Below are 23,630 nucleotides of genomic sequence, written 5' to 3'. Positions count from 1 at the left end.
CCGATATTTGTGATAACACTAGTTCAATTGCGATCATAAACACAAGTTAGTGAGATTATCAATAGGAATATCATCTCATCGCAGATCAAATCCCCACGTATTTGAACTACTTGGTGTCTATATTGAACTCATTAAAATATTTAACCACCAGATTTTGGTCAAGAGTATGATTATTTGGCGGGAGAAGACTGGTAGTTTTTTTCAATATCCATGTAAATGAATAGCACTTGCATTTAATGATGCATTGCTTGCTTGGGTAATAGCACAACATAAAGTAGGACAAAGTAAAAGTTCATATCTCAAACTCAAATCCTCCAGCCATGGAAACAAAAATAAACAAATTAGAATAACATAATGTTTACCCAGATAGCATCACATGGGAAAGATTTAACATTTCAAACCAACTTCTTTCAAGAACCGGTAGGAACAACACACTTCTGCGCACTAGCGTGATCTTGACGCAGATCTTCTAGCATCGTCTGATGTCGAAGGAAAGAGTTCCACATACCGAGATCCGATCGGCATCTTGTCCTTACACATGGCTTTCTTAGCCTCTTCAGCAGAAGCAAACTCAACATAAGCTTCTCCAGTAGCTTTCCCATCAAACCGGCACCCGATCTGAATCTTATGATCGGTGACACGGAACTCCTCAAAAAATTCATGATTTCTGATTTTTTGACAGAGTAAGGTAGCCCACGCATCTTCAAGATCTCGGTGTATTCCATGTTATCTTTATCTGGAGATGTCTTACGTCGAACTGGAGGTGAGGATCCACAATTATCAACCCCGTCATAAGCTCCTTCACTCACCTCAGCGGCTATGGCATTGTAATATTCCTGCTTTTTGCAACGAAACACTTCCACATATCTCCTTCCCATGTTCTGTCGATCTCTCTGAAGAGCAAGTTCAGCCTGCATATTACCAGCAAAGACGACAAACGATTCTCCAGAGAATCTCCCATCCTTATTCACCAAGAAGACGTCCACGATGTCCATTCCAGCAAAGAACTTGAAAATGTCAACATCTGTGCAATTGAAGGAAGACCCCTTAAACGAACAACTGGAAAGGGAGCCGGCTGGAATCTGCTGCCAAAGCCATATCTTTGATGGCTGTTTGAACTGCTTCTCACTGCGAAGTAGGGATTTGATTCCATCATTCTTGGTCTCTTTGATCCGATCTCGTACCCGTCCGAAACCCCCCCGCTCCCAAACATTGCCCTTCAATTATTCATACCCAAGGAAGGGAAAATCCCCCCGCTCAACCTTGTTAATAAAGCCAATCCCAACCCATTTTTTCTCCTATAATCTAGTTTTACTAATTATATCTGAAGCATTTTAACCATCTCATGAACTCAATGACAGATTAAATCATACATATTGTAATAGAGGCCAAAACAATACACACACACACACACACATATATATATAACATAAAACATCCAGAAATAGATGATTTCTCATCTTTATCAAAAGTAACAGCTGCATGACTTGGTGCTTCACTCATCAATTTTCTCTAGGTCAATCTGGGAATTGCTATTCAAGAAATGGTTTTAAGAAATCCAGATAAGCATGACGCATGTCAATATACATCAAAATGCATTTGTCATATTTGAAACCCTTATTACCAATAAATAAATATTGAAATAACTAACAAATACACAATATGTTTTCTTAGAATAACTGTCATTTCAGTTTACAGGACGTCTCAAGGCAGACATGCTATCTATATTGTTTAGTACTTTGAATCAAGCTGAAGTCCTAAACAATAAGCAGGCCTAATTTTGTATCAACATTGAGCCACTAACTTATATAATTGTTCGGTTTCTGAATCAAGATCTACTGGATATCGATATAGTTTAAAGTCTAGATAATGAGCAAAGGGGATTGATATCATCTGCCAAAGCTTTTGAAAAATGACAACCAACCAGTCTCATCCAATAAGAAGGATAACTTCACCCTGAGGTTACCCAAGTAATAAACAAAAATTGTTCCATTTCCCTCACAAAATATCCTAATTAGTTCACTCAATCCCAAAGACAACGAAACGGAAGGCAAATAGTAGGAAAAATATAAATATTCCATGATTCAATCAGAAAAAAGAATTTACACCTGGCAGCTTCAAATTTCTTTAAAATCAACAAAGTTCATATAGAAAGATACGAGGTAAATATGGAGGACAAGCTATGATTACCAGAATTCAAAATTGTGATTACAGAATTGACAACCCTACTTGAGGTCCCACGAACAACACAGACAAACATGACCACTTCTAATATCATTTCCTTGGAACAGATTCACACCAAGTAATTGCGTGTACTTGAAATGCCTAATTTCTACGACAGACTAAATAATCAATTTACAAAAGGGTCTCCCTGGATCGATCAAGGCTTAAGTCCAATGTTTTCGCAAACCAAACAAGACAAAATACACGAAAAATCCTGAAAATTCCCCATATTCAAGAAATCAATATCCCGTCGAATTAACATGTATAAAACGAACACACGATAAAGGCTAAAAAACCAAAATACCACAGAATCAAATTCCGAATTCTAAAAAACAACATAATAAGCATTAATCAACTCAAAATGATCCGGCACCAGGACAATAAAAGCAAACATTGCTCGTTTAACTTACCCTCTATGCCTGTACATGGCTGCCAAGCCAAGGAGAATCGTAAAACGACTTCGTAAACAGATTACCGAGACCCAAATGCAACAGAAGTGGAGACTGATGCGAGGAGAAGACGAGGAAATCCTAACTTAATTTATAAAAATTTCAAATAATGAAATAGAGAAGAGGTAACCGGATGAAAACCAAGTTTCTAAAAAGTTTGAAACGTCCGAATCACGGACGTTCAAACTGAAACGACGAGTTTAAGTGTGAAAAAATATTTTTATGTTTAATGTAAGTGTAATTATTTTAAACTAATAAATAAATAAAATAATATATAAATATGATAAATTTAAGTCTGATTAATTAGTTCTTATATTTATAAAAGCATAAAAATCTCAAAATTACAATCTTTATTTGTTTTGCAACTAGAATACATTAAAAAATATAAATATTTGTTAAATCTTGGTCATACACGCTTAATCATAATTAAAATTAAAAAATAAACATCTAAATTAAAAAATTAATTTATTATTTTAAAATAAAAAAATAAAAAATAAACAGATGTGATTACTTGTGTTTAAGCGCGCTTAATTAAAGCTTTAATTACGTTTAATCAGTCACCGTTTTTTTCCCGCTTTTCTTCGAAACAGAGCGTTTTTGTCGATACATTGATAAAAACACTGATAAAAACAATGCAATTGGTGCTCAATATCTAATAACAGAAATTTGCCAAGAGCCACCTCGAAACGTCGTCGTGTAGGCCAGATTACCTCGATTTTTGACGATATAAATATGTTTACTCATTTTCAAAATTGATTATATATTCCTCGTTATAATAAATTATATCTGATGGGTTATGATTCTATTTAATTACTAAGTTCACTCAAAAAAATTAATCTGGGTTGAATATTTTTCTAAAATAAGTTATTAGTAATAAAAAAATAGTGAGTATTAAATTCCTCTGTTATAATCAATTACATTGTATGAGTTAATGATCCAATTTAATTACTAACTCCACTCCAACAAACTAATTTGGGTTAAATATTTATTTAACTACTTTTAGTTCATTATATGTTCTAGGCCCGCTAAACCTCCTATGAAATCTATTATAAGCGTAATTGAATTGATATTCAGCTGGTATTATTTGAGATTATGACAAAGGTTCGAATCCTATGTGGTTCATTTTTCTGGGATATTTGTTTTTTCACTTAAAAGACTGTTCGTTCACCTGTAATTTATCTAATCTCCGCATGCTTGGAGGGGTAACAGAGTTTTTTTTGTATTTATTATAAATATTAGTATTAAAAATAATAAATATTATTTAAATAGTAATATAATATTTATTTTATTTTTTAAATAATTAGATATTTAATCATAAAATTTTTTAAAAAATAATTTTTGATTTTTAAAATATTTAATTATTAATATTTAAAACCAATTTGATTTAATGATTTTTAATTAATATAATTTAATTAAAATACGAAAAATTAATATAATAATACAATTCATTATTATTATATGTAAAATAAAAGGAATATTTCGAGAGTATTTTTTTGGTGTAAGATTTGAAATAAATGGGTTGGAGATGGATGTTGTATTTGGTGCATAAATCACACTATTTTAGTATAAAATTTGCACCAAAATAAATTTTGTGGTTTGAGATGGCCTAAGCAGGAACTCTTCTCACATTAGTAGGTACGCTCTTGTTCCTTTTAGAACTTTTTTCATAATTTATTTAGTTTGTCGATAACGAACAAAGTTTACCGCTGCGAAAATTACGGAAATCGACCTGTCCGGTCAGGTCACGGGGTTGCCCCAAAAGTTATTCAGAAACCACACAATCTTTCACAATGGATAAGACAACTCTTTGGAAACAACACCTTGTTTCATGATTCGTTTTCATGAAAAAACGCATTGTTTTATGAAGAGTTACGTCTATTCTGAATCAAAAATTCATTTCTATATTTATGGAATCATTAGTTCAAGAAAAGCATTCAGATTTGATTTAATTTAGTTACCACAAATACAGAATATCTCCATTGTATCCTGAGAGAAATTTTTTTATCTCATTTTTTTAAAAACATTTTTTAAAAGAAAACGTTGTAAACGTGTCTTGGAGTTCATTTATTTAGAGTCGAAATATTTTCTCAACAATAACTACACCAGAAACTCCTAGACCATTAAGAGGGATATCATACCTGCAATTTCCAAACATTTTCGCTGACCTTGGACCTTGCAATATTTGCAACACTCGAATCCTTCATACACGTACCAATATCTTTATCAGACATTTAATTTTTTGCAACTAAATTAAATAATAATTATCCAGTGTGACTTTTCGGGGGAAAAAAACTGTTTAGGTGTAATTTGATCGGTGCAACATGTCGTCAAGTTGGATTTTAGCCTCAAGGGGATTAACTATAATCGTCTTGAGCTCATGGGTTTGTGTACTCACACCAGTAACCAGCTAATCACTCCCATCTCCAACCCATAAATCTAATTTGGTGCAGTTTTTGCACTAAAATAGTGCAGTTTTTGCATCAAATATAACATTCATCTACAATCCATTTACTTAAAATCTTACCTCAAAAAGAATATTCTCGAAATATTCTTTTTATTTTACGTATATTAATTATTATATTTCATTTAATATATTTATAATTATGACTAAGATTTTATTATTAATAAACTTAAATATAAGATTTTATATTTAAGTTTATAATTTAATTAAGCATTCGTATTTATAATTATATGTATTATAAATCATTAAATCAAATTAGTCCTTAATTAATAATAATTAACATAAATAAATATTTTAAAAATCAACAATTATTAATTTTAAATTTATATAATTAAATATTTAATTATTAAAATTATAAAATAAATATTATACTATTATTTAAATAATACTTATAATTTTTAATATAAATATTTATAATAAATACAAATAAAAAAAATCAAAAAAAAAAAAAAGAAAGAAAAAGAAACAATCCTCTGCGCCAAATTTGGTGGCGCAGAGGAGTGGGGCTGCAAAATAGCGCAGCCCCCGTTGGAGCAAGAAATGCTGCACCATTTTGGTGTCTTGCACCAAAATGGTGCAGCGTTGGAGATTGCCTTAGAAGCTTAACAACAGTATCAATCTGTTTAGAAAGTGAATTCCAATACTTAACAAAACTATCAAACTTATTATCGTGCATCTCCCAGATTTTTAGAAAGACGATGCATCTGACTCTAGGAGCTATTAAAAAATAAGTCACCAAGGCGGTCGTCTAATTTAATATATAGATTTTTTTCAATTTGTTTAAAAAAAATGTTCAACATATTTTTCTATCAATTTGTATTGGATAAAGATGAAAAATATGACATTATTTTGAATCCGACATAGAGAATTATTGGAGATATATGAAAAAAAAACAAGAAAAATTAGATCTTTAGGTTTCAGAAGACCGCATTAAGCTCTTAGGCACCAGGTGATGAGTGACCGCTCATCCACCATCTACCAAAAGACTGAAACATCATCGATTATACTTTGAGTAACTCAACCGGAGTGCACTATTTTCCTTGTCTTGTGTCACCTAGTGAAGCTTAGATATCAACACAATAGAAGTCAGTTGGATGGCTTGAGACAGCTCGGCTTGCTCCGATAGCAGCCAAAAGATAATACAGAAAGGTATGTCCGGTAGCCAATACAGTTCAGCTGGACAAATCATTAACCAAAACACTTGTCCAGTAGCTTTAGAAAATTCAACCAGGTACGTAACTTAGTAGTACATACGTGTAATTATGAAATTAGAGAACATATATTGACTTTCACTTGTAATAATATTTAAAGATCAAGAAAATAATGAATAACTCATCAAATCAAATAATCAATTATCCTAAAAAAAATCAGATAATCAGTTAAAATTCCATATCAATTCGGTATAGATTAAACATAAATAAATGTACATCAATTTTACAAAGATGACATTTACGTAAAAAATTTGTTATCGAAGGGCAAACAAGAAAGAAGCTGCTCATGCGAAGCGAAGGTACCCAACTCTAATTTCTGAGTTGGAGAGAGGGCAAAATCGCCATTTCATTGCAAGAAAAAGGCTGCGGCCGCGCTGTCTTCCGAATGATCCTGGACTTTATCATGTGGATGGAATCAGGTACATCTATCCATCCTGCACCGAGCCAATCCCGATTCGTACTTCTTCCGCGTCTCCATTTGCGAAAGCTAGTTGAAGGCGTGTCCATTGCTCCATATTACACTCTGTGGTGACCCCAGCAGTCATCTTAGAGTCACGATCGTCATCATTCCTTCATTCATTCATAATAACAAATTGAAAGAAACAAAGCGAGAGAGAGGTGACTCCTGAGTTGCTTTTTGGTGCTGTGATTTCCAGCAATGGGTTGTCATGCTTAAAGCAATATTCTTCTTCTCTTCTTTCTTCCCTTGATATTGAGATGTTTGAGCTCTTTCTGGGAAGTCCGGAAACATGGGAACTTAACAGATTCTGCAAGGTTTGATTGGTCTCGATCAGAGCTTTCTGTTGCAAAGTCTTTAATGCATTTACGATGGTTTAGTTAGTTCTATTGATAAGTAAGTTTCGGTTCTTTAATCATGTCATTCGGACTTTCGGGGTGCTCGGATCGATCGCTAGTTATAATTGTTTTTCAGTTTTAATGTTTGCCCACTACGGTTGTTGGTGCTTGGATTTTAGCTCGACCAGTTATCTGCTTGAAGTGTTTTTGATTGGAAGTGGTTGAATAAAGGGCAATGTGAATGGTCAAATATTTATAAGTAGTGGACAGATTCATTCTTTGGTCTTCTTTGTGATTTTTCATCTACCCTTTAATAAATACTTAGATTACTGTTGAAATGATCATTTATATATTGTTCACTTGGATTGTCTTGCAATCATAAATCGTTTACTCTGACGAAATAATGTGGCGATGAATACTTAGACTTGTCACGTAATTAGTTGGAGAATGGTTATATTGCATGGAAAGCTTGCGTCCCGAATGGGCATGGAATGTGTAGCATTTTAGGATCAATCGATCGAATTGGGATGATGAGTTAAGGATACTAATTTGCTTATACTCACTCCGTCTCACTTGTCCCTTCAATTACCAATGGAGCGCACTTAAGAAAGTTGAGGGTTGGGTTTTTGTAAGCTTACTTAAAAGAAAAAAATCAAGTATAAAGTTGTCTTTAAGGAAAGACCATGAACTTTCACCTGTTGGTAATTTTTCCTTGCCTGAATATGCATTTAGCAGTCAATGTATTTGAAACTGAGTAATGTTAGAAAACTTGCCTGAAGGGTTGGTTATTTATGCATTTTTCTTTCAGTAAGTAGATGTGGTGATATGATATTGAATCCTTTTTATGTGCTAAGTCTGAAAAGTTCATATCTTTGTTCGCATTTTTCAGGCTTGAAGGCGCCTAGGAACAGTTTGGAACTTCCATTGGAGACATCCAATGGCTTACGTGCTTTGAGAGATGATTTACAGGTGAGCAAGCATTGCCTTGTTTAGACTTTTATCATCTTTTGTGTAGGTAGTCCTTTGTGCGAGAGTGTATGTGTGTGTGTGTGTTGCTTAAGTAGTCTTTACTTGATAATAATGATGGTCAGCTTTTTTGGCCCTGGTTTCGTCTCTCTTTGATGAGCATTGACATTTTATTTTCTCCGGATGTTCCATGCTTGTTCCCGCTGCTAAAGCTTAGCACAAACATTTTTTCTAATACCAAAAAGATGCTGCTTATTCCTGTGTTTACTGTGATACCATTTAGTGTTTGCCGCATGTGTTCAGTATTCTTGTCGCATGACAAAGGAATCATCTAGCAAGAACTTTTTTACTATAAAGACATTGATGAGTGAAGAGATTTCTAGAAGGACAAGCACCAACCAAAATTTACCCAGTGTCGTGGCTCGTCTAATGGGAGTCGAGATGTTACCTTTCGATTCTAAATCAGAGGCACAACTGGGTGAAATAAAAAATAAACCCCCGGCCAGCAAGTTGTTAGACAAGGAATGGCCAGAAAAGAGATCAAATATCTCTCAACAGCTGGTGTTTGGTTCTGGTGGCCACTATAGAGACAGCTATTCTGATATGTGCAGCAGTCGCGTGCAGGTGAACAAGTGTAAGACCCGGGACCATCCTCAAGAGGAAGAACTGCAGAAGTTTAAAAAAGAATTTGAAGCATGGCAAGCAACAAGATTTAAGGAATGTTCAAAGAATGTAGAATTTAGCAGCAATCCACACCAGTTGATAGCACAAGCTGACCTTAACAGAGAAAAGATTATTTTCTATGCTAATTCTAAGAGAACCTCGACTTGTGAGAGGATTAATAAACCTAAGGATTTTGCGGTTCTAGCAGGTCCAAATGAAACACCTGCTTTACAGAGCTGCAAAAAGAAAAACAAATATTACTCATCTGATGAGAAGAATTCGCTACGTTCAAATGCTATGACAAGAGCGCACTATAGTGATTATCAACCGATGAATTCTAATAGGTTACTTGATATGGCTTCAGCGTCTACCGAGATTGTTATTCGGAGACCTGGCCCTGCCCCGATGGGTCTTGATGAAGATTCGTGGAATAGTACTCCCTGCACTAGTCAGTATAGAGGTAGTGTAGAAGATTTTCTTGAAGAGGTGAAGGAAAGGCTGAATATCGAGTTGCACGGTAAAAGCTCTAAAAGGAGCTCCACTGCTAGAGGAGGTGGAATCGAGACACCTTATTGGGAAAAACCTTCTGAATCAAGACAAATAGCTCAGAATTTAGCTCAAGAAGTAAGGGAAAGTGCGGTGAATGTCTTGGGGATGGATTTGACAAGGTCAGAGTCTACAAAATCATATGGAAAAGAACTTTGGTTTAATGGAACCGGTTCTCCCGAGTTCATTAATAGAGATACGAGGAGATTCTTGGCAGAGAGGTTGAGAAATTTTCTGAAAGGAGAAACTAATCAAGAAATTCCAATCACTGACCGCTATAGATCAAAATTGTTGATATCAAATAATAAGGGCAGAACTGGACGCTCAAGATACCCCAACAAGTTTACTAATGAACTAGAAAAGCCAAATAGGCCTTTCAGACGGGAGCTTGAGGGTAGTAAAATGTACCCAAAAGAACAGTCTCCTCAAAGCCTGATGCGGACTTTGTCTGCCCCAGTATGTGGATCGCCATTCGGAAAACTCCTTCTTGAGGATCACCATGTCTTAACTGGAGCCCAAATAAGAAGAAAGCTTGTGAGTATTGATAAAGTCTCAACAAAAACCAAGAAACAGAATAAGGAAACGTTCAGCATCAGGGAAAAGGTTTCTACACTTACAGGGAGACTGTTTCTTCACAGGAGAGTTAAGTCAACAGAGGAACCACATCAAATTAAAAACGACCTCTTCAGAGATATCACGAGCGGACCAACTGTGTTGATGGGTTTCTTTGAGACAAATGTGAGTGGTGTCTTCTTAAATCTCAACTTTATTCATTTCTGAGAATTTTGATGAATTTGCATATCTGAGTAAACTTGGCTCTTCTGTAATTTTGATGTAGGAGAATTCAACTGAAGTGCCACCAAGCCCTGCATCTGTGTGCAGCTGTAGTCACGATGAGTTCTGGAGGCCAATGGATAACTCAAGCCCATCATCATCCTCAGATGTACATCAACTGGAGGATGGTGATATGCCTTCTGTGTTCACGGAAATAAACTCAAATTTGAATGGTCGGTTTATGGATATTAAACCGAGTTTTCTGTTATATTTTACAAATCGCTTCAGCTGGTTTTTTTTTCCTTTTTGTTTGGGATAATGCAGAGTTGCGGAAGAAACTGAACCAACTTGAATGTGCTGATCCAGAGGAGGATATAAATGAACAGCGGCCAAGTGAAGTACAAGCGGACGTAGAGAATCAAGATGAAGCCTACATCAAAGATTTGCTCATTGTGGCAGGTTTGTATGATGGTTCGTATAACCGTTCTTTGTCGAATTGGAACCCAATGGGTAAGCCTATTAGCAACCATGTCTTTGAAGAAGTGGAAGAATCTTACAGAACAACAACTAAGGTTGATGAAATTTGTTCAAAACATCAAAAACTAAATCACAAGATGATTTTTGACTTGTTAAATGAAGTACTTCCAAACATAGTTAGGCCATCCATAAACCAGTCGAGATATATGGCAAAGGCTTTTGGTTATGTACATAAGATTCCATTAGGAAAGAAGCTTCTGTTTCACGTATGGGAATTTATACGGCTCTATGTGAACCCGCCATCCGATAAATCATATCAAGCTCTTGATAGTCTGCTAACCCGAGATTGGAAGTTGAGTACATTATCCCATTTGATCGACGATGATATAAACTCTATCGGTCGAGAGATTGAATGTCAGATCATGAAAGAACTTATCGAAGAAATGGTTGAGGATATTGAACGACGACTTCCTGAAAAAATTTGAATTAGTAGTGGTTCCATAGTTATCTTCTTGTCTTACAGGTTGGATTGTTAGGGGATATGATTGAATAATGGTGGAACATGATGATGAAATCTTGCTTTGTTAAGGGATTTTTGCAAGAACTTGTGCCCAATAACGAGGGGAAATTGTGTGCAAGTACCGAGTGGCTTGACAAAGGGGGCTTACATGAAATTGTGTGTTCATGTTGAGGGTTATATAGATAGCAGAGGCAGTGAAGATTGGTAGTTTTTCAATGGTTTTTTGTCTGCGTGTTTGTCCTCTTTTAGATAACTTCATTTATTCCCATTTTTGTGTCAAAATCTTGTTGTCGTGAACAGGAAAAGTTGTAGTGTGTAAAATGCAGGTTTGAAGTATAAATCAGGTTTTATAATTGTGCCAAGAGTATGTCTTTTGTGAGCACGAATCTTTATCTGTGAGACGGGTCAACCCTATCGATATTCACAGTAAAAAGTTTACTCTTAGCATAAAAAATAATATTTTTTCATTGATGACTGACCGACGATTTCGGTTGGGATTAATTCTAGCAAGCGGACTAGGTCAAGTTATAGTAAATGGACAGACGTCCAAGTATCGATCCCACAGAGACTATTATTTAATTACTAAGATTTAATTATTTTATTTAATCTAGGCAAACAATAATAAGTGATTTGATTTTTAATTCAACTACGTAAATTTTAAACTAAGTTATGCAAATTTAATGGCTAAATCGAATATCAGAGAGGCTTAGAACTTGGGATTTTCAAATTTAAATAGGATGACCGGGAACACACGACGGTAACAAACTTTGATTAAAATCATGCACTGGAATTATTTAACCACAAATTATTCAACATCACGATGCAATTCCCTGATTTAATCATAAATCTATTTCTAGAATTTATAATCCTATTTTTATTTAACAGTTCAATTATTTCTAATTGAATTTAATTAAACAAAAACGCATTTAACAATGAATGAATTACAGCTGTCGCCTACAATCGCACACTGAAACCGAATACTATTTCTAGTCGGTTTAACCGTGTGTTGATCAATATTTTCGAAGCTAAACTCAATCTGTTCTCTTTCGAGTCAAGATTGAACGACAAACATGCAAATAATTGGCCAGATTAAAAGCACGAAATTTATACGAGTATTAATCAATAACAGGGAACAAGTTTATAAATCAAATACTTCAATGAATAAATAGAAATCAAACGTTTGTCCCATATCATGGTCCCGATCACAAAAGAAAACTACTCCATAAATTCAAGACTAAAATCAAATTTAAATGTTGAATTCATGTCTGAAAATAAGAAATTAAAAAGAAGAGAGATTCTCCATGATGGCGCGCGGATCTTGCGTGTAAATTGCGTTGTCTTTCGCCCACGTTGTCGCCGTCTTTTCCGGGTCGCAAATCTTCCCTTCTTCTCCAAAAGTCGGCCGCCTCTTCGAATATTCAACAACCTCCTTTTTGTTAGGTTATTTTCTTTTTATATCTCCCAAATCGCGAACAAAATCTTTGCCAAATTCTCGATCTGATATTGCATACACGGACCCCGTGCTTGCATCCGGGCAAGGGTCCGTGTAGACTCTGCCTCAAAATTCTTCCGGAATGGTGGACACGGACCCCGTGCCTGGGTCCGTCCAGGGGTCCGTGTAGACTTTGGATTTTTCTTCTCTGGATGATGACAAGCACGGACCCCGGATATAGGTCTGGCAAGGGGTCCGTGTAGACTCTGTTATTTGTCTTCCTTTGGCGTATGAGGCACGGACCCCGTGCAGGGGTCCGTTTACAGGTCCGTCTACACTCTGCTTTTCTCTTCTTTGGAAATTGCTGCACACTGACCCTTACACGGGGTCCGTGTAGACTCTGTGTCTGGACTTCATATCTTCTTCCTATTTTTCCGGGTATTTCTGATGTGGCATTGCGGAGTTTGACTTTTCTCTCATTTCTTTGGCTTTCGCCCTCTCTTGGTCAAACCTACAAATAGCCAAAATTAATCGAATTAAGCGCGAAACTCGGAATAAAATTGCCAGATAAGCACGAATGCGACAAAATATAATCCCTAAAACGCTATATAATTCGTGCTTATCAACTCCCCCACACTTAACCTTTGTTCGTCCTCGAACAAATCAGAGAAAAATAAAGATGAGAAATATTTCAGATTCAGAACTCTAGAGACACAATCAAAACTTCTCAATTTGTCAAATTCTTTCACCCCCGGTCAGAAGATCATGCTTCGCATATCACAAGACTCGCTTTCGTTGCAATTTAAGATTCAAACATTTACCCAGTAAGGATCAACAGAACAAGATGTGTGTAGTGTGTAGGTCAGACTCGTACTCATCTTCAGCTACTTGGTTTCATGATCACTTATTTTTTTATTTGTTATCGAAACGCCCCATATGCTTGACTTTCATACCCCTCTCTACTAAATGTTGAACGACAGTGACTTGGTTAATAGGTCTTTTTAAGCTTATAACGTAAGGCCAAGGCTCACGGCTACAATAAAAGATAGGGAATCAAAAGTGAGATACAATAAACATTATTCCTGTATCACATTCATTCAACTTTCGACTCGTCAACAATTATTGTCTTTTCATCAATTCCAGAGCTCTAGCGTCTCCTTTTCTTTCTCATTGTCCATCAACTTTCACCCATAGAATTTTGTTTCGGGTGCTTTCAACACTATACATTTTCCTCCTCTTTTTTTTTTTTTTTTTTTCATGAATAAAAATTCATCGATTCCTTCACACATAATTTTTCAATCCATTGGAGTAAAACATTTCAATGTGCACAGGAGTTTTATTTTTCTCACATGTAGGTAGGAAAAAGTGTATAGGCTATGATTCAGGTAGTTGATGTGGGATATTGAATAACCGACGAATGGGGGCTAACTGTGTGTCATACCATTCGATTTTTTCAGGCTCAAAAGGGGTTACTAGGGGCAATGAATGATGTATCGGTCAGGCTTGAAAGGCTCAAACGGTTCAAAGATCGCCTAAATCATCCTTAAGTCACCATCGTTCGTATTTTCGCTTCGAGGGCTAATCAGACAAGTTCTAGGGATCGTTGTTCGATTTCTCTTTTTCTTTTCTTTTTTTTTGATTTTTTTTTTTTTTTTCATTTCAACAATTCACTATCAACGAGTAAAAGTTTGACCTCGTGCATTGAACAAAATGTTGATACAAAACTGGTTCATGTCTGGCCCTCTCCTTGAAACTACGACTCATCTCATTCAATACTAGGCACAAAACCATTTTCCGGGTGATCTAAAATCTAACAAATTAATCCGATTATTAAGTGAAACAAGAGTTCTTTGTCTAAAAATAGTCTCCTCCTACGTTAAAAGTGATGTTCAGTGTTGTGCAACGATGTGTAACAAGACTGACCCACCCCCACACTTTGAACTTGACACTGCCCTCAGTGTAAAACAATATAAAATGAACTATCTAATATGTGAAAACAGAAACACTTCCCTGGTCAGATGTCGAGTACGTGGTGAAAAGAGGTAGAGATCGGCAAGTCCTGGTCTGTTCGAGATTTTGAGATCGGTCGCCCTGCTAAATTTTCCCACACCTGATAAATTCCACCGCCAGTAGATAAATTACCTGCACCACCAATCACTGAGATTAACTCATCAACTAAATACATAAAATAAAAATAAAGAAAACGAAAATAAAACAGGAAACGAAAACTAAAAATAAACACTGGGTTGCCTCCCAGTAAGCGCTAAATTCATTGTCTATAGCTTGACTACGGAGAAGCATCCCTCAAATAGCGGCTTCCGCCCATAGTAAATATCATACAATATTACATATGGGTCTTGGTTATATGTGCCCTCAAGCTTGGCATGATATTGACATTGTAAGCTCGTCACTCCAACAACACTCATGTATGAGTTCAGCTCCTTCGACTTGAGTTCTTCTACATCCTCCAACTTCTCTTCTGCCTTATCATCGCATAGGAATTCCTCGAAGAATTTTTCTTTCGTCTTTGAGATCGGTCTGCCTGCTTCCAGGTACTGCATGTATTCCTTAACATCCTCAGTTTCCAACTTTCCTGGACATGAATTAGTCAAGCAAATTACTAAAGGATCTTCACCTATCAATTCCTGCGAACCACACTCAACAAGTTCGTCAGTAGCATCAATTCTAAAACAGTTAGATGTATCATTAGGATATTTGATGGACTGAAAAACATTAAACACCACACTCTCATCATTCAATCTCAACACCAACTCACCCTTTTGTACATCTATCAGAGCTTTTCCCGTGGCTAAAAACGGTCTTCCTAAAATAAGAGGAATCTCACGATCCTCTTCCATATCTAACACCACAAAGTCCACTGGGAAAATAAACTTATCAACCTTCACCAACACATCCTCCACAACTCCCCTAGGATATTTAATTGACCTATCAGCTAACTGTAGGGAAATTGTAGTTGGTTTCACCTCACCTATTTTCAACTTCTCAAAACATGAATATGGCATCAAGTTAATGCTTGCGCCTAAGTCACACAACGCTTTATTAAAATTCGAAGTTCCAATAGTACAAGGGATAGAGAAACTACCTGGATCCTTAAGCTTCGGAGGGAGTTTATTTTGTAAAATTGCAGAACATTCCTCCGAAAGCTTAACTGTCTCAAAATCTACCAGTTTCCTCTTGTTTGATAAAATTTCTTTAAGAAACTTTGCATAGGAAGGCATTTGAGCTAAAGCTTCTGCAAACGGGATATTTATGTGCAGTTTTTTGAAAATCTCAAGAAATTTTGAAAATTGAGTATCCAGTTGCAGTTGCTTTGCTCTTTGGGGAAACGGGAGTGAATTAATATCAATATGAGAGTTCGAGTTTAGAGACTTACCTTTCTCCCTTGCGTTCTCGGACCTTTGCTTTGATGACTCCTTCTCCTTCGCATAGTTATCGACATCAACCACCTCTTGCTTTATGGGAGACGTCACCGTGACTGCATGGACACCTTTAGGATTCTTTTCCGTGTCACTAGGTAGTGAACCCGGAGCTCGTGTGGCCATCTGTGTCGCTAGCTGTCCTAGTTGAGTCTCTACTCTTTGCATCATGGCATCATGGTTTTGCCATCTCATCTCGTTCCCGGCTATGTATTTGGCAAGCATATCCTCGAGATTCGACTTGCTCTCTTGTGGCTTGAAACCGGGTGGCATTGAAGGTCCAGCACCTTGCGGTGGTTGAGGTGGCTGTTGAGGGGGTCTTTGCTGTGTAGGATGTTGTGGCGGATTAAAAACTAGTGGCTCAACAGCAGTTTCAGGTTGCCTCCATCCAAAATTCGGATGATTTCTCCAGCCCGGATTATACGAGAAACTGTATGGGTTATATTGTGGAGGACCTTGGTTTCCCACATAATTCACCGAGTCCCCCCCAAAGCACTGTATTCCCTCACAAGACATATCCGGCATGAATGGCATGTCACAAGATGGACCACCAACTAATTCAGCATTTCCTTGGATCTGATTCACTGACTTGACTGGTATTGACTTCTGCGCTTGTAACTGTGCCATCTGATGTGTCAATCCATCAAGTTTCGCTGTAATTGCTGCCAGAGCATCCATTTCCAAGAATCCTACTTTCTTCTCCCTGCGGTTTTCTTGCCAACCCACATTGCTCTCGGCCATATTGGATATGATTTCAAGTGCTGCAGTCGGCGTTTTTCGATATAAGCTCCCATTTGCTGCCGCATCGAGCATAGATCTCACAGAAGGATCCACCCCATAATAGAATGTCTCCACTTGCTGGCCAGTTGAAAAACCATGTCTCGGGCACATCCTCAACATCTTTTTAAATCTTGCCCATGCTGAATTCAGTGACTCCCCATCTCTCTGCCTGAAGGATGTGATCTCATTCCGCAATTGTGTAATTTTAGTTGGGGGAAAGTATCTATGCAAGAATACCTCAACCAATCCATCCCAAGTAGTGATGGAACCAGCTGGCAGATCACGAAGCCATTCCATAGCGTCTCCCTGCAGGGAGAATGGAAATAATCTGAGTCGAATGGCGTCGGTACTCACCCCATTGCACTTAATCGTATCACAAATCGACAGAAAATTCTCTAGATGTGCATTAGGGTCTTCAGATGGTGCTCCACCGAACTTTACTTGCATTTGGATCATTTGGATGATGCCTGGCTTCAGCTCGAATGTATTTGCCTGAATCGTAGGGCGGATTATACTAGACCCATAACCTTCGAATGCTGGTCGATGAAGCTCCATCAATGTACGGTTATCCTCTTCTCCGGCCATTCCTTCGAATTCTGGTTTAAGATCTATTTCAGGTTCTGCTTCAGACTCGGATTCAAAAGACAAGTTGTTGTTCCTTCGATTTCTGCGGATGCTTCGAAGGGTGCTTTCAATCTCCAGATCGAGTGGCACTAGATTTTTGACGTCCTGAGCACGGTTCATATAACACGAGCTAACCCCTGAAATCAAAAATTTAAGTGCACAATTTAAGCTCCAAAAGAGTATATATAATAAGAAAAACTGAAACAAAATTAATCAAAATACTAAAGAATAGAATAACTGAAAAATTTAAAACTAAGAATAAAAGCCTAGTCTCAAACAAATAATTTATCCTAATATTAAATAAATAGTCCCCGGCAACGGCGCCAAAAACTTGACCGACGATTTCGGTTGGGATTAATTCTAGCAAGCGGACTAGGTCAAGTTATAGTAAATGGACAGACGTCCAAGTATCGATCCCACAGAGACTATTATTTAATTACTAAGATTTAATTATTTTATTTAATCTAGGCAAACAATAATAAGTGATTTGATTTTTAATTCAACTACGTAAATTTTAAACTAAGTTATGCAAATTTAATGGCTAAATCGAATATCAGAGAGGCTTAGAACTTGGGATTTTCAAATTTAAATAGGATGACCGGGAACACACGACGGTAACAAACTTTGATTAAAATCATGCACTGGAATTATTTAACCACAAATTATTCAACATCACGATGCAATTCCCTGATTTAATCATAAATCTATTTCTAGAATTTATAATCCTATTTTTATTTAACAGTTCAATTATTTCTAATTGAATTTAATTAAACAAAAACGCATTTAACAATGAATGAATTACAGCTGTCGCCTACAATCGCACACTGAAACCGAATACTATTTCTAGTCGGTTTAACCGTGTGTTGATCAATATTTTCGAAGCTAAACTCAATCTGTTCTCTTTCGAGTCAAGATTGAACGACAAACATGCAAATAATTGGCCAGATTAAAAGCACGAAATTTATACGAGTATTAATCAATAACAGGGAACAAGTTTATAAATCAAATACTTCAATGAATAAATAGAAATCAAACGTTTGTCCCATATCATGGTCCCGATCACAAAAGAAAACTACTCCATAAATTCAAGACTAAAATCAAATTTAAATGTTGAATTCATGTCTGAAAATAAGAAATTAAAAAGAAGAGAGATTCTCCATGATGGCGCGCGGATCTTGCGTGTAAATTGCGTTGTCTTTCGCCCACGTTGTCGCCGTCTTTTCCGGGTCGCAAATCTTCCCTTCTTCTCCAAAAGTCGGCCGCCTCTTCGAATATTCAACAACCTCCTTTTTGTTAGGTTATTTTCTTTTTATATCTCCCAAATCGCGAACAAAATCTTTGCCAAATTCTCGATCTGATATTGCATACACGGACCCCGTGCTTGCATCCGGGCAAGGGTCCGTGTAGACTCTGCCTCAAAATTCTTCCGGAATGGTGGACACGGACCCCGTGCCTGGGTCCGTCCAGGGGTCCGTGTAGACTCTGGATTTTTCTTCTCTGGATGATGACAAGCACGGACCCCGGATATAGGTCTGGCAAGGGGTCCGTGTAGACTCTGTTATTTGTCTTCCTTTGGCGTATGAGGCACGGACCCCGTGCAGGGGTCCGTTTACAGGTCCGTTTACACTCTGCTTTTCTCTTCTTTGGAAATTGCTGCACACTGACCCTTACACGGGGTCCGTGTAGACTCTGTGTCTGGACTTCATATCTTCTTCCTATTTTTCCGGGTATTTCTGATGTGGCATTGCGGAGTTTGACTTTTCTCTCATTTCTTTGGCTTTCGCCCTCTCTTGGTCAAACCTACAAATAGCCAAAATTAATCGAATTAAGCGCGAAACTCGGAATAAAATTGCCAGATAAGCACGAATGCGACAAAATATAATCCCTAAAACGCTATATAATTCGTGCTTATCAATGACCCAAATAAGAGACCCATCTCACAAAATACGACCCATGAGAACGTCTCACACAAACTTTTGCCAGCCAATTCCATTTGTTACAGCAGAGGCACTGCCAAAACCTTACGGTATGTTTGGATCAATGAATTACAATCATGGATTTTAAATATATGATTTTAAATTTATTAATTTATTTTTTTGGGACAAATTTAATTTAGACAACAATATTTGATATTGTTTTTAATTTAAATCCAAAGTAAATAATAGAGTTTGACGAGAATTAGTATAATTTTAAGTAGAGATTACAATATCTTCTTAAATATATAGAATTCATTATATTATATTATAAAAAAGTAGTATATTTAAGTTAAGATGGTATTACTGTAGATGGAAAAAAATTAAGTAACTATACAATACGATTACCTAATAAAAACGGGAACCATTGAATCTTTTAATTCTGTAAAAAAAAATTAACAGCATATATTAATTATTATTGAGATAATACAAACACAATAATATATATATATATATATATATATATATATATATATATATATATATATATATATATATATATATATTACTACAATTCTATATACCTTTTTCATGAATACATAAATTTTTGAAAAAAAATTAGGATACAACTGGGTCTCATGTGATATCGTCTCACAGATCTTAATTAGTGAGACGGGTCAACCCTACTCATATTCACAATAAAAATAATACTCTTAGCATAAAAAGTAATATTTTTTCATTGATAACACAAATAAGAGATCCGTCTCATGAATACGACCCGTGAAATCGTCTCACACAAGTTTTTGCTACAACTTAACAGGTACAAACATGCAAATATTTAAATTTGATTGTTCGAATGAAAAAAATAATACACATAATTAGAAAATTAATATCATGCATATTATATTATGGGCCCTCAAGTCCTTTAATTTAAGCTAACGAGAGTGTGTCTACTTATGGAGATACAAAAAAAATAAAGGTGAAATATTTTCATTTGGCCGATGTAAATGGGAAGAGCTATTGAATGCACGAGCAAGAAAATGTGCTATATTATTTTTCGAGCGATGTATATGTTTGATCGCCACAAAATGATGTATAATCGACACAAAATGATTTATTAAGAACATAAAATTAGATTCAAGAGCCAATACACCCAAAGAACAGCCTCCATATATGGGTTGTCAACCAATTTTTGGAGTCTGAATAGATACAAACATAAGATACTCTCATCTATAGACACATATACATACCACAACATACATCCAATATTTCAGCCGGAAGGACACTGGCCGGATTATGGATTATGAGAGCATGGATATCTCTGATTACTCCATGTGAATCTCTATATTCAAATAATACACAATAGTACAATTTATTATTTGTCACCTAAGTTTTAGATTTAATTTAAACTAATAATGATAATCATTCATTCATAAAATAACTTTTATCCACATGGGTTTATTTTTGTGAACTAGTTAAAATTCCTGGACTACAAAAATATCCATGAACTTTATTAATTTTTCTCAATCAATTTCAATATTTATTATGAAATATATAAATTTATAATATTTATATATTATTTTCCGACGCAAAAAAGAAGAAGAAAGAATATCGGCGCTAATTGGGGGCAATCATGTCCTTGTAATAGTATATTATAATTTGGATTATTTTATAATATAGTCGGAGATTATTTCAGTCAAATATTAATTTTTGGATTATTATGTGAATTACACACGTGTCATGTAATTTTCGACCATTTTGCTTGACTTTCTCGTTACCTTTTCTGTCCCATTTCTCCACTATTTTTCTTCACCGAATTCACACTATTTGAATAATGGAGTGGGAAAAACCGCCGCTGCAGGGGGAGGATTTCAACGGCGGAGGTGGGGGCATGTTTGTGAAGGTGATGACCGACGAGCAAATGGAAGAGCTCCGCAAGCAGATAGCAGTTTACGCCACGATTTGCGAACAGCTCGTTGAATTGCACGAATCCCTCACTTCCCAAAACGATCTCGCTGGTATCAAATACACTGAACGCCCTTGCTTTTTTTTGTGTGCAGTTCTATCTCTTGTCTAATTCTTAAGTTTATCATTTGATTGTAAATTGTACTTAGTATGGATTAATTTGTCACTTTTTTGAATCAACCGATGAGTTCTTCACGGTTTTCTGTTGAAAATTGCTGGTAAATAATGCTTGTGCTGCTGATTTCGTGCTTTACTTGTTCTTGATAGTTTTGATCTTCTGGAATTTTAATGTTGATGTTCCTTTTTTCACTCTTTTTTTCTGGATAGTTTTTATATTTTATTGATGCTTTCTCTACATATTTTTGTACTTGTTGGATAACTACAAACTTGAGGGATAATAGTTGCTTAGTTGAATGCAAATTTGTTACTATGTGTGGGTGGTATTTATCTTTAGATTGATAATTGGTATATTGTAAATTTTGGATATATTTTTAGGCTCTACTACACTGGGTACCAGGGTAGTGATATAAAAAAAATAATAAAAGAGGGGTATTAGTTATTTTGGGGGTAGTTTTTGTTTTGGAAGTAACGTCGCTGGTAGTTGGTAGGGAGAGAAAAACATTCTGGGAGAATATTTTCTTCTCTTAGGACCGTACTCTGTGTGAGGGTTGGTCATTATCTTAGGTAAATGTTATATTTTGGTTAATAAGTTACAGTTTCTTTTATAATTGTGTTTGAGTTGTATCATTAGACCGTTATTGTTGACAAAATTGGTGTTACTGCATCAGGAGTGAGGTTTGGAAACCCATACTGTGACCCCTTGATAACATCTGGAACCCACAAAATTACTGGCAGACAGCGTTGGACCCCGACACCTACGCAGCTTCATCATCTGGAGCACTTATTCGATCAAGGGAACGGTACTCCAAGCAAGCAGAAGATCAAAGAAATAACCACAGAGTTGTCACAACACGGGCAGATTTCTGAAACAAATGTCTATAATTGGTTTCAAAATAGACGTGCTCGGTCAAAAAGGAAGCAACATGCTGCACCGACAGCAAACAATGTTGACTCGGAAGTTGAGACAGAGGTTGAGTCACCTGATGAGAAGACGAAGAAGCCTGAGGAATCCCAGCCTCCACACATCTTAACTTCAAAGTCTGAGGATCTAAGCTTTCAAAGTTCTCAGGGTACTGCTGCAATTCATCATGTGGATGCACATGTCAGTAAATCTGAATCCATGCTGCCTCCTGAAGGCAGCGCCACTCTTGGTGGTAGTTTTGGGCAAACATCCTTTTATGGAAGTATGTTACTGAATTCAAGTACTTATTTTCTACATTGCAGTTCCTGCTTCCTACTTGGCATGCAACTTTCAACAATGGAAGAAATAGTTTCCTATTTTTTGTAATTTCATATCTGATAAGTAAATATTTAAAATCTTCACGATCTGCTCTTTTAATGTTGGATCTTTAGGTGGCTTTAACCATCCTATGTTTTAGGTAAAAAAATCAAGTAATTTCCTCCAACCGAGAGGAGATTTTGGTCAAGCACCACCTTTCAGATCAAGGGCATTTGAAAATAAAACAAAACACGAATTTGTTATAAATCTTGCTCGGGTATTGGATATGTTTTGATCATATATTCCTTGGACCATAGCTACTCTTATTTGGCATATAATAGGTTCGAACACTTACTTTATTTTCATGAAATTGCTTTACACAGGAATGGACAGCTTGATAGGGAAATTGGAATTTCCAGGAAACTATGATCCTTACTTACACCAGGATGACTTCATGGCTTGATAACCAAATGCATCTCTTTGATACATTGAAACTCAAGTAGATCCTGAAAGTCGAGTACTACTCTGTCTTCATGTAAATATCCAAGTCTGCAAATGATACCGAAATCTGCTCACGCGATACTATTACTTGGTGTTGGTAAGGAGATTAGTTTCTTTCAGAACAAACCCTACAACTCTCCCGTCGATATCCTTATTCAGTAAGCCGTGTTCATGTTTTCATGTTTTTTGGTCTTTATACTTCTAATAGGACATCTTTGATTTGCCACTGTCTTTTTCCGTGCATACGAACATTATAACAATTCATGTAGAGTCACCATTTTAGCATATCTTGCAATAGTTTTGCAGAATGTTGTCTTATTAATTGCATATGCATTTTTGTTTGAAAATGTTAGAAAAGTGGAAAACTTGGATTATGTTTGTTTTTGTTTCTTTTTAAACAATTGTCTTTAAAAATAAAAAAATGATATTATTATCATTTTCTTTAAAAATTTAGTTCCACGTCGAGCATTTACTAGTGAATCAATGCACAATATTTGTTATAATTCATTTGGTTTATATTTATTTAAATGAATATCAAAATTTAATTATAAAAT

The 23,630-nt window shown here is 36.0% G+C and overlaps 2 protein-coding genes and 1 pseudogene across 5 annotated transcripts; 2 read left to right on the top strand and 1 right to left on the bottom strand.

Annotated features, from left to right (window-relative positions):
* Window positions 1-213: 213 nt before the first annotated feature.
* LOC140805937 (uncharacterized) lies at window positions 214-2,634 on the bottom strand (annotated as a pseudogene).
* A 4,219-nt stretch (window positions 2,635-6,853) lies between these two features.
* Window positions 6,854-11,441, top strand: LOC140805936 (uncharacterized). Of its 4 annotated transcripts, none has more exons than XM_073162311.1 (5): window positions 6,854-7,118; window positions 8,029-8,108; window positions 8,409-10,052; window positions 10,153-10,321; window positions 10,413-11,441. In XM_073162311.1, exons 3-5 carry the CDS (start codon window positions 8,421-8,423, stop codon window positions 11,048-11,050), a joined length of 2,439 nt encoding a protein of 812 aa, XP_073018412.1. In that variant the 5' UTR covers window positions 6,854-7,118; window positions 8,029-8,108; window positions 8,409-8,420; the 3' UTR covers window positions 11,051-11,441. The 4 variants fall into 4 exon arrangements, with proteins under 4 accessions (XP_073018412.1, XP_073018415.1, XP_073018414.1 ...); XM_073162314.1 differs by having other exon boundaries at window positions 8,389-10,052; XM_073162313.1 differs by having other exon boundaries at window positions 6,854-7,184.
* A 9,588-nt stretch (window positions 11,442-21,029) lies between these two features.
* Window positions 21,030-23,450, top strand: LOC140805935 (WUSCHEL-related homeobox 8-like). The gene is made up of 3 exons (XM_073162310.1): window positions 21,030-21,289; window positions 22,025-22,540; window positions 22,959-23,450. The coding sequence occupies exons 1-3, from the start codon at window positions 21,106-21,108 to the stop codon at window positions 23,036-23,038; spliced, it is 780 nt and encodes a 259-aa protein (XP_073018411.1). The 5' UTR covers window positions 21,030-21,105; the 3' UTR covers window positions 23,039-23,450.
* Window positions 23,451-23,630: the final 180 nt, after the last annotated feature.

The sequence above is a fragment of the Primulina eburnea genome, chromosome 11, assembly GCF_022965805.1.
Source record: "Primulina eburnea isolate SZY01 chromosome 11, ASM2296580v1, whole genome shotgun sequence".
Taxonomy (NCBI): Eukaryota; Viridiplantae; Streptophyta; class Magnoliopsida; order Lamiales; family Gesneriaceae; genus Primulina; species Primulina eburnea.
Note: the sequence above shows the minus strand (reverse complement) of the source record. Positions and strands in the feature narration are given on the sequence as shown.

Bases quoted from the DNA above. Each gene is read 5' to 3' on its own strand.
- LOC140805936 (XM_073162311.1), top strand. From the start codon at position 8,421: ATGACAAAGGAATCATCTAGCAAGAACTTTTTTACTATAAAGACATTG. The intron at 10,053-10,152 runs GTGAGTGGTGTC...ATTTTGATGTAG, and splicing joins TGGGTTTCTTTGAGACAAAT to GAGAATTCAACTGAAGTGCC. The intron at 10,322-10,412 runs GTCGGTTTATGG...GGGATAATGCAG, and splicing joins AATAAACTCAAATTTGAATG to AGTTGCGGAAGAAACTGAAC.
- LOC140805935 (XM_073162310.1), top strand. From the start codon at position 21,106: ATGGAGTGGGAAAAACCGCCGCTGCAGGGGGAGGATTTCAACGGCGGA. The intron at 21,290-22,024 runs GTATCAAATACA...TTACTGCATCAG, and splicing joins TTCCCAAAACGATCTCGCTG to GAGTGAGGTTTGGAAACCCA. The intron at 22,541-22,958 runs GTATGTTACTGA...TGCTTTACACAG, and splicing joins GCAAACATCCTTTTATGGAA to GAATGGACAGCTTGATAGGG.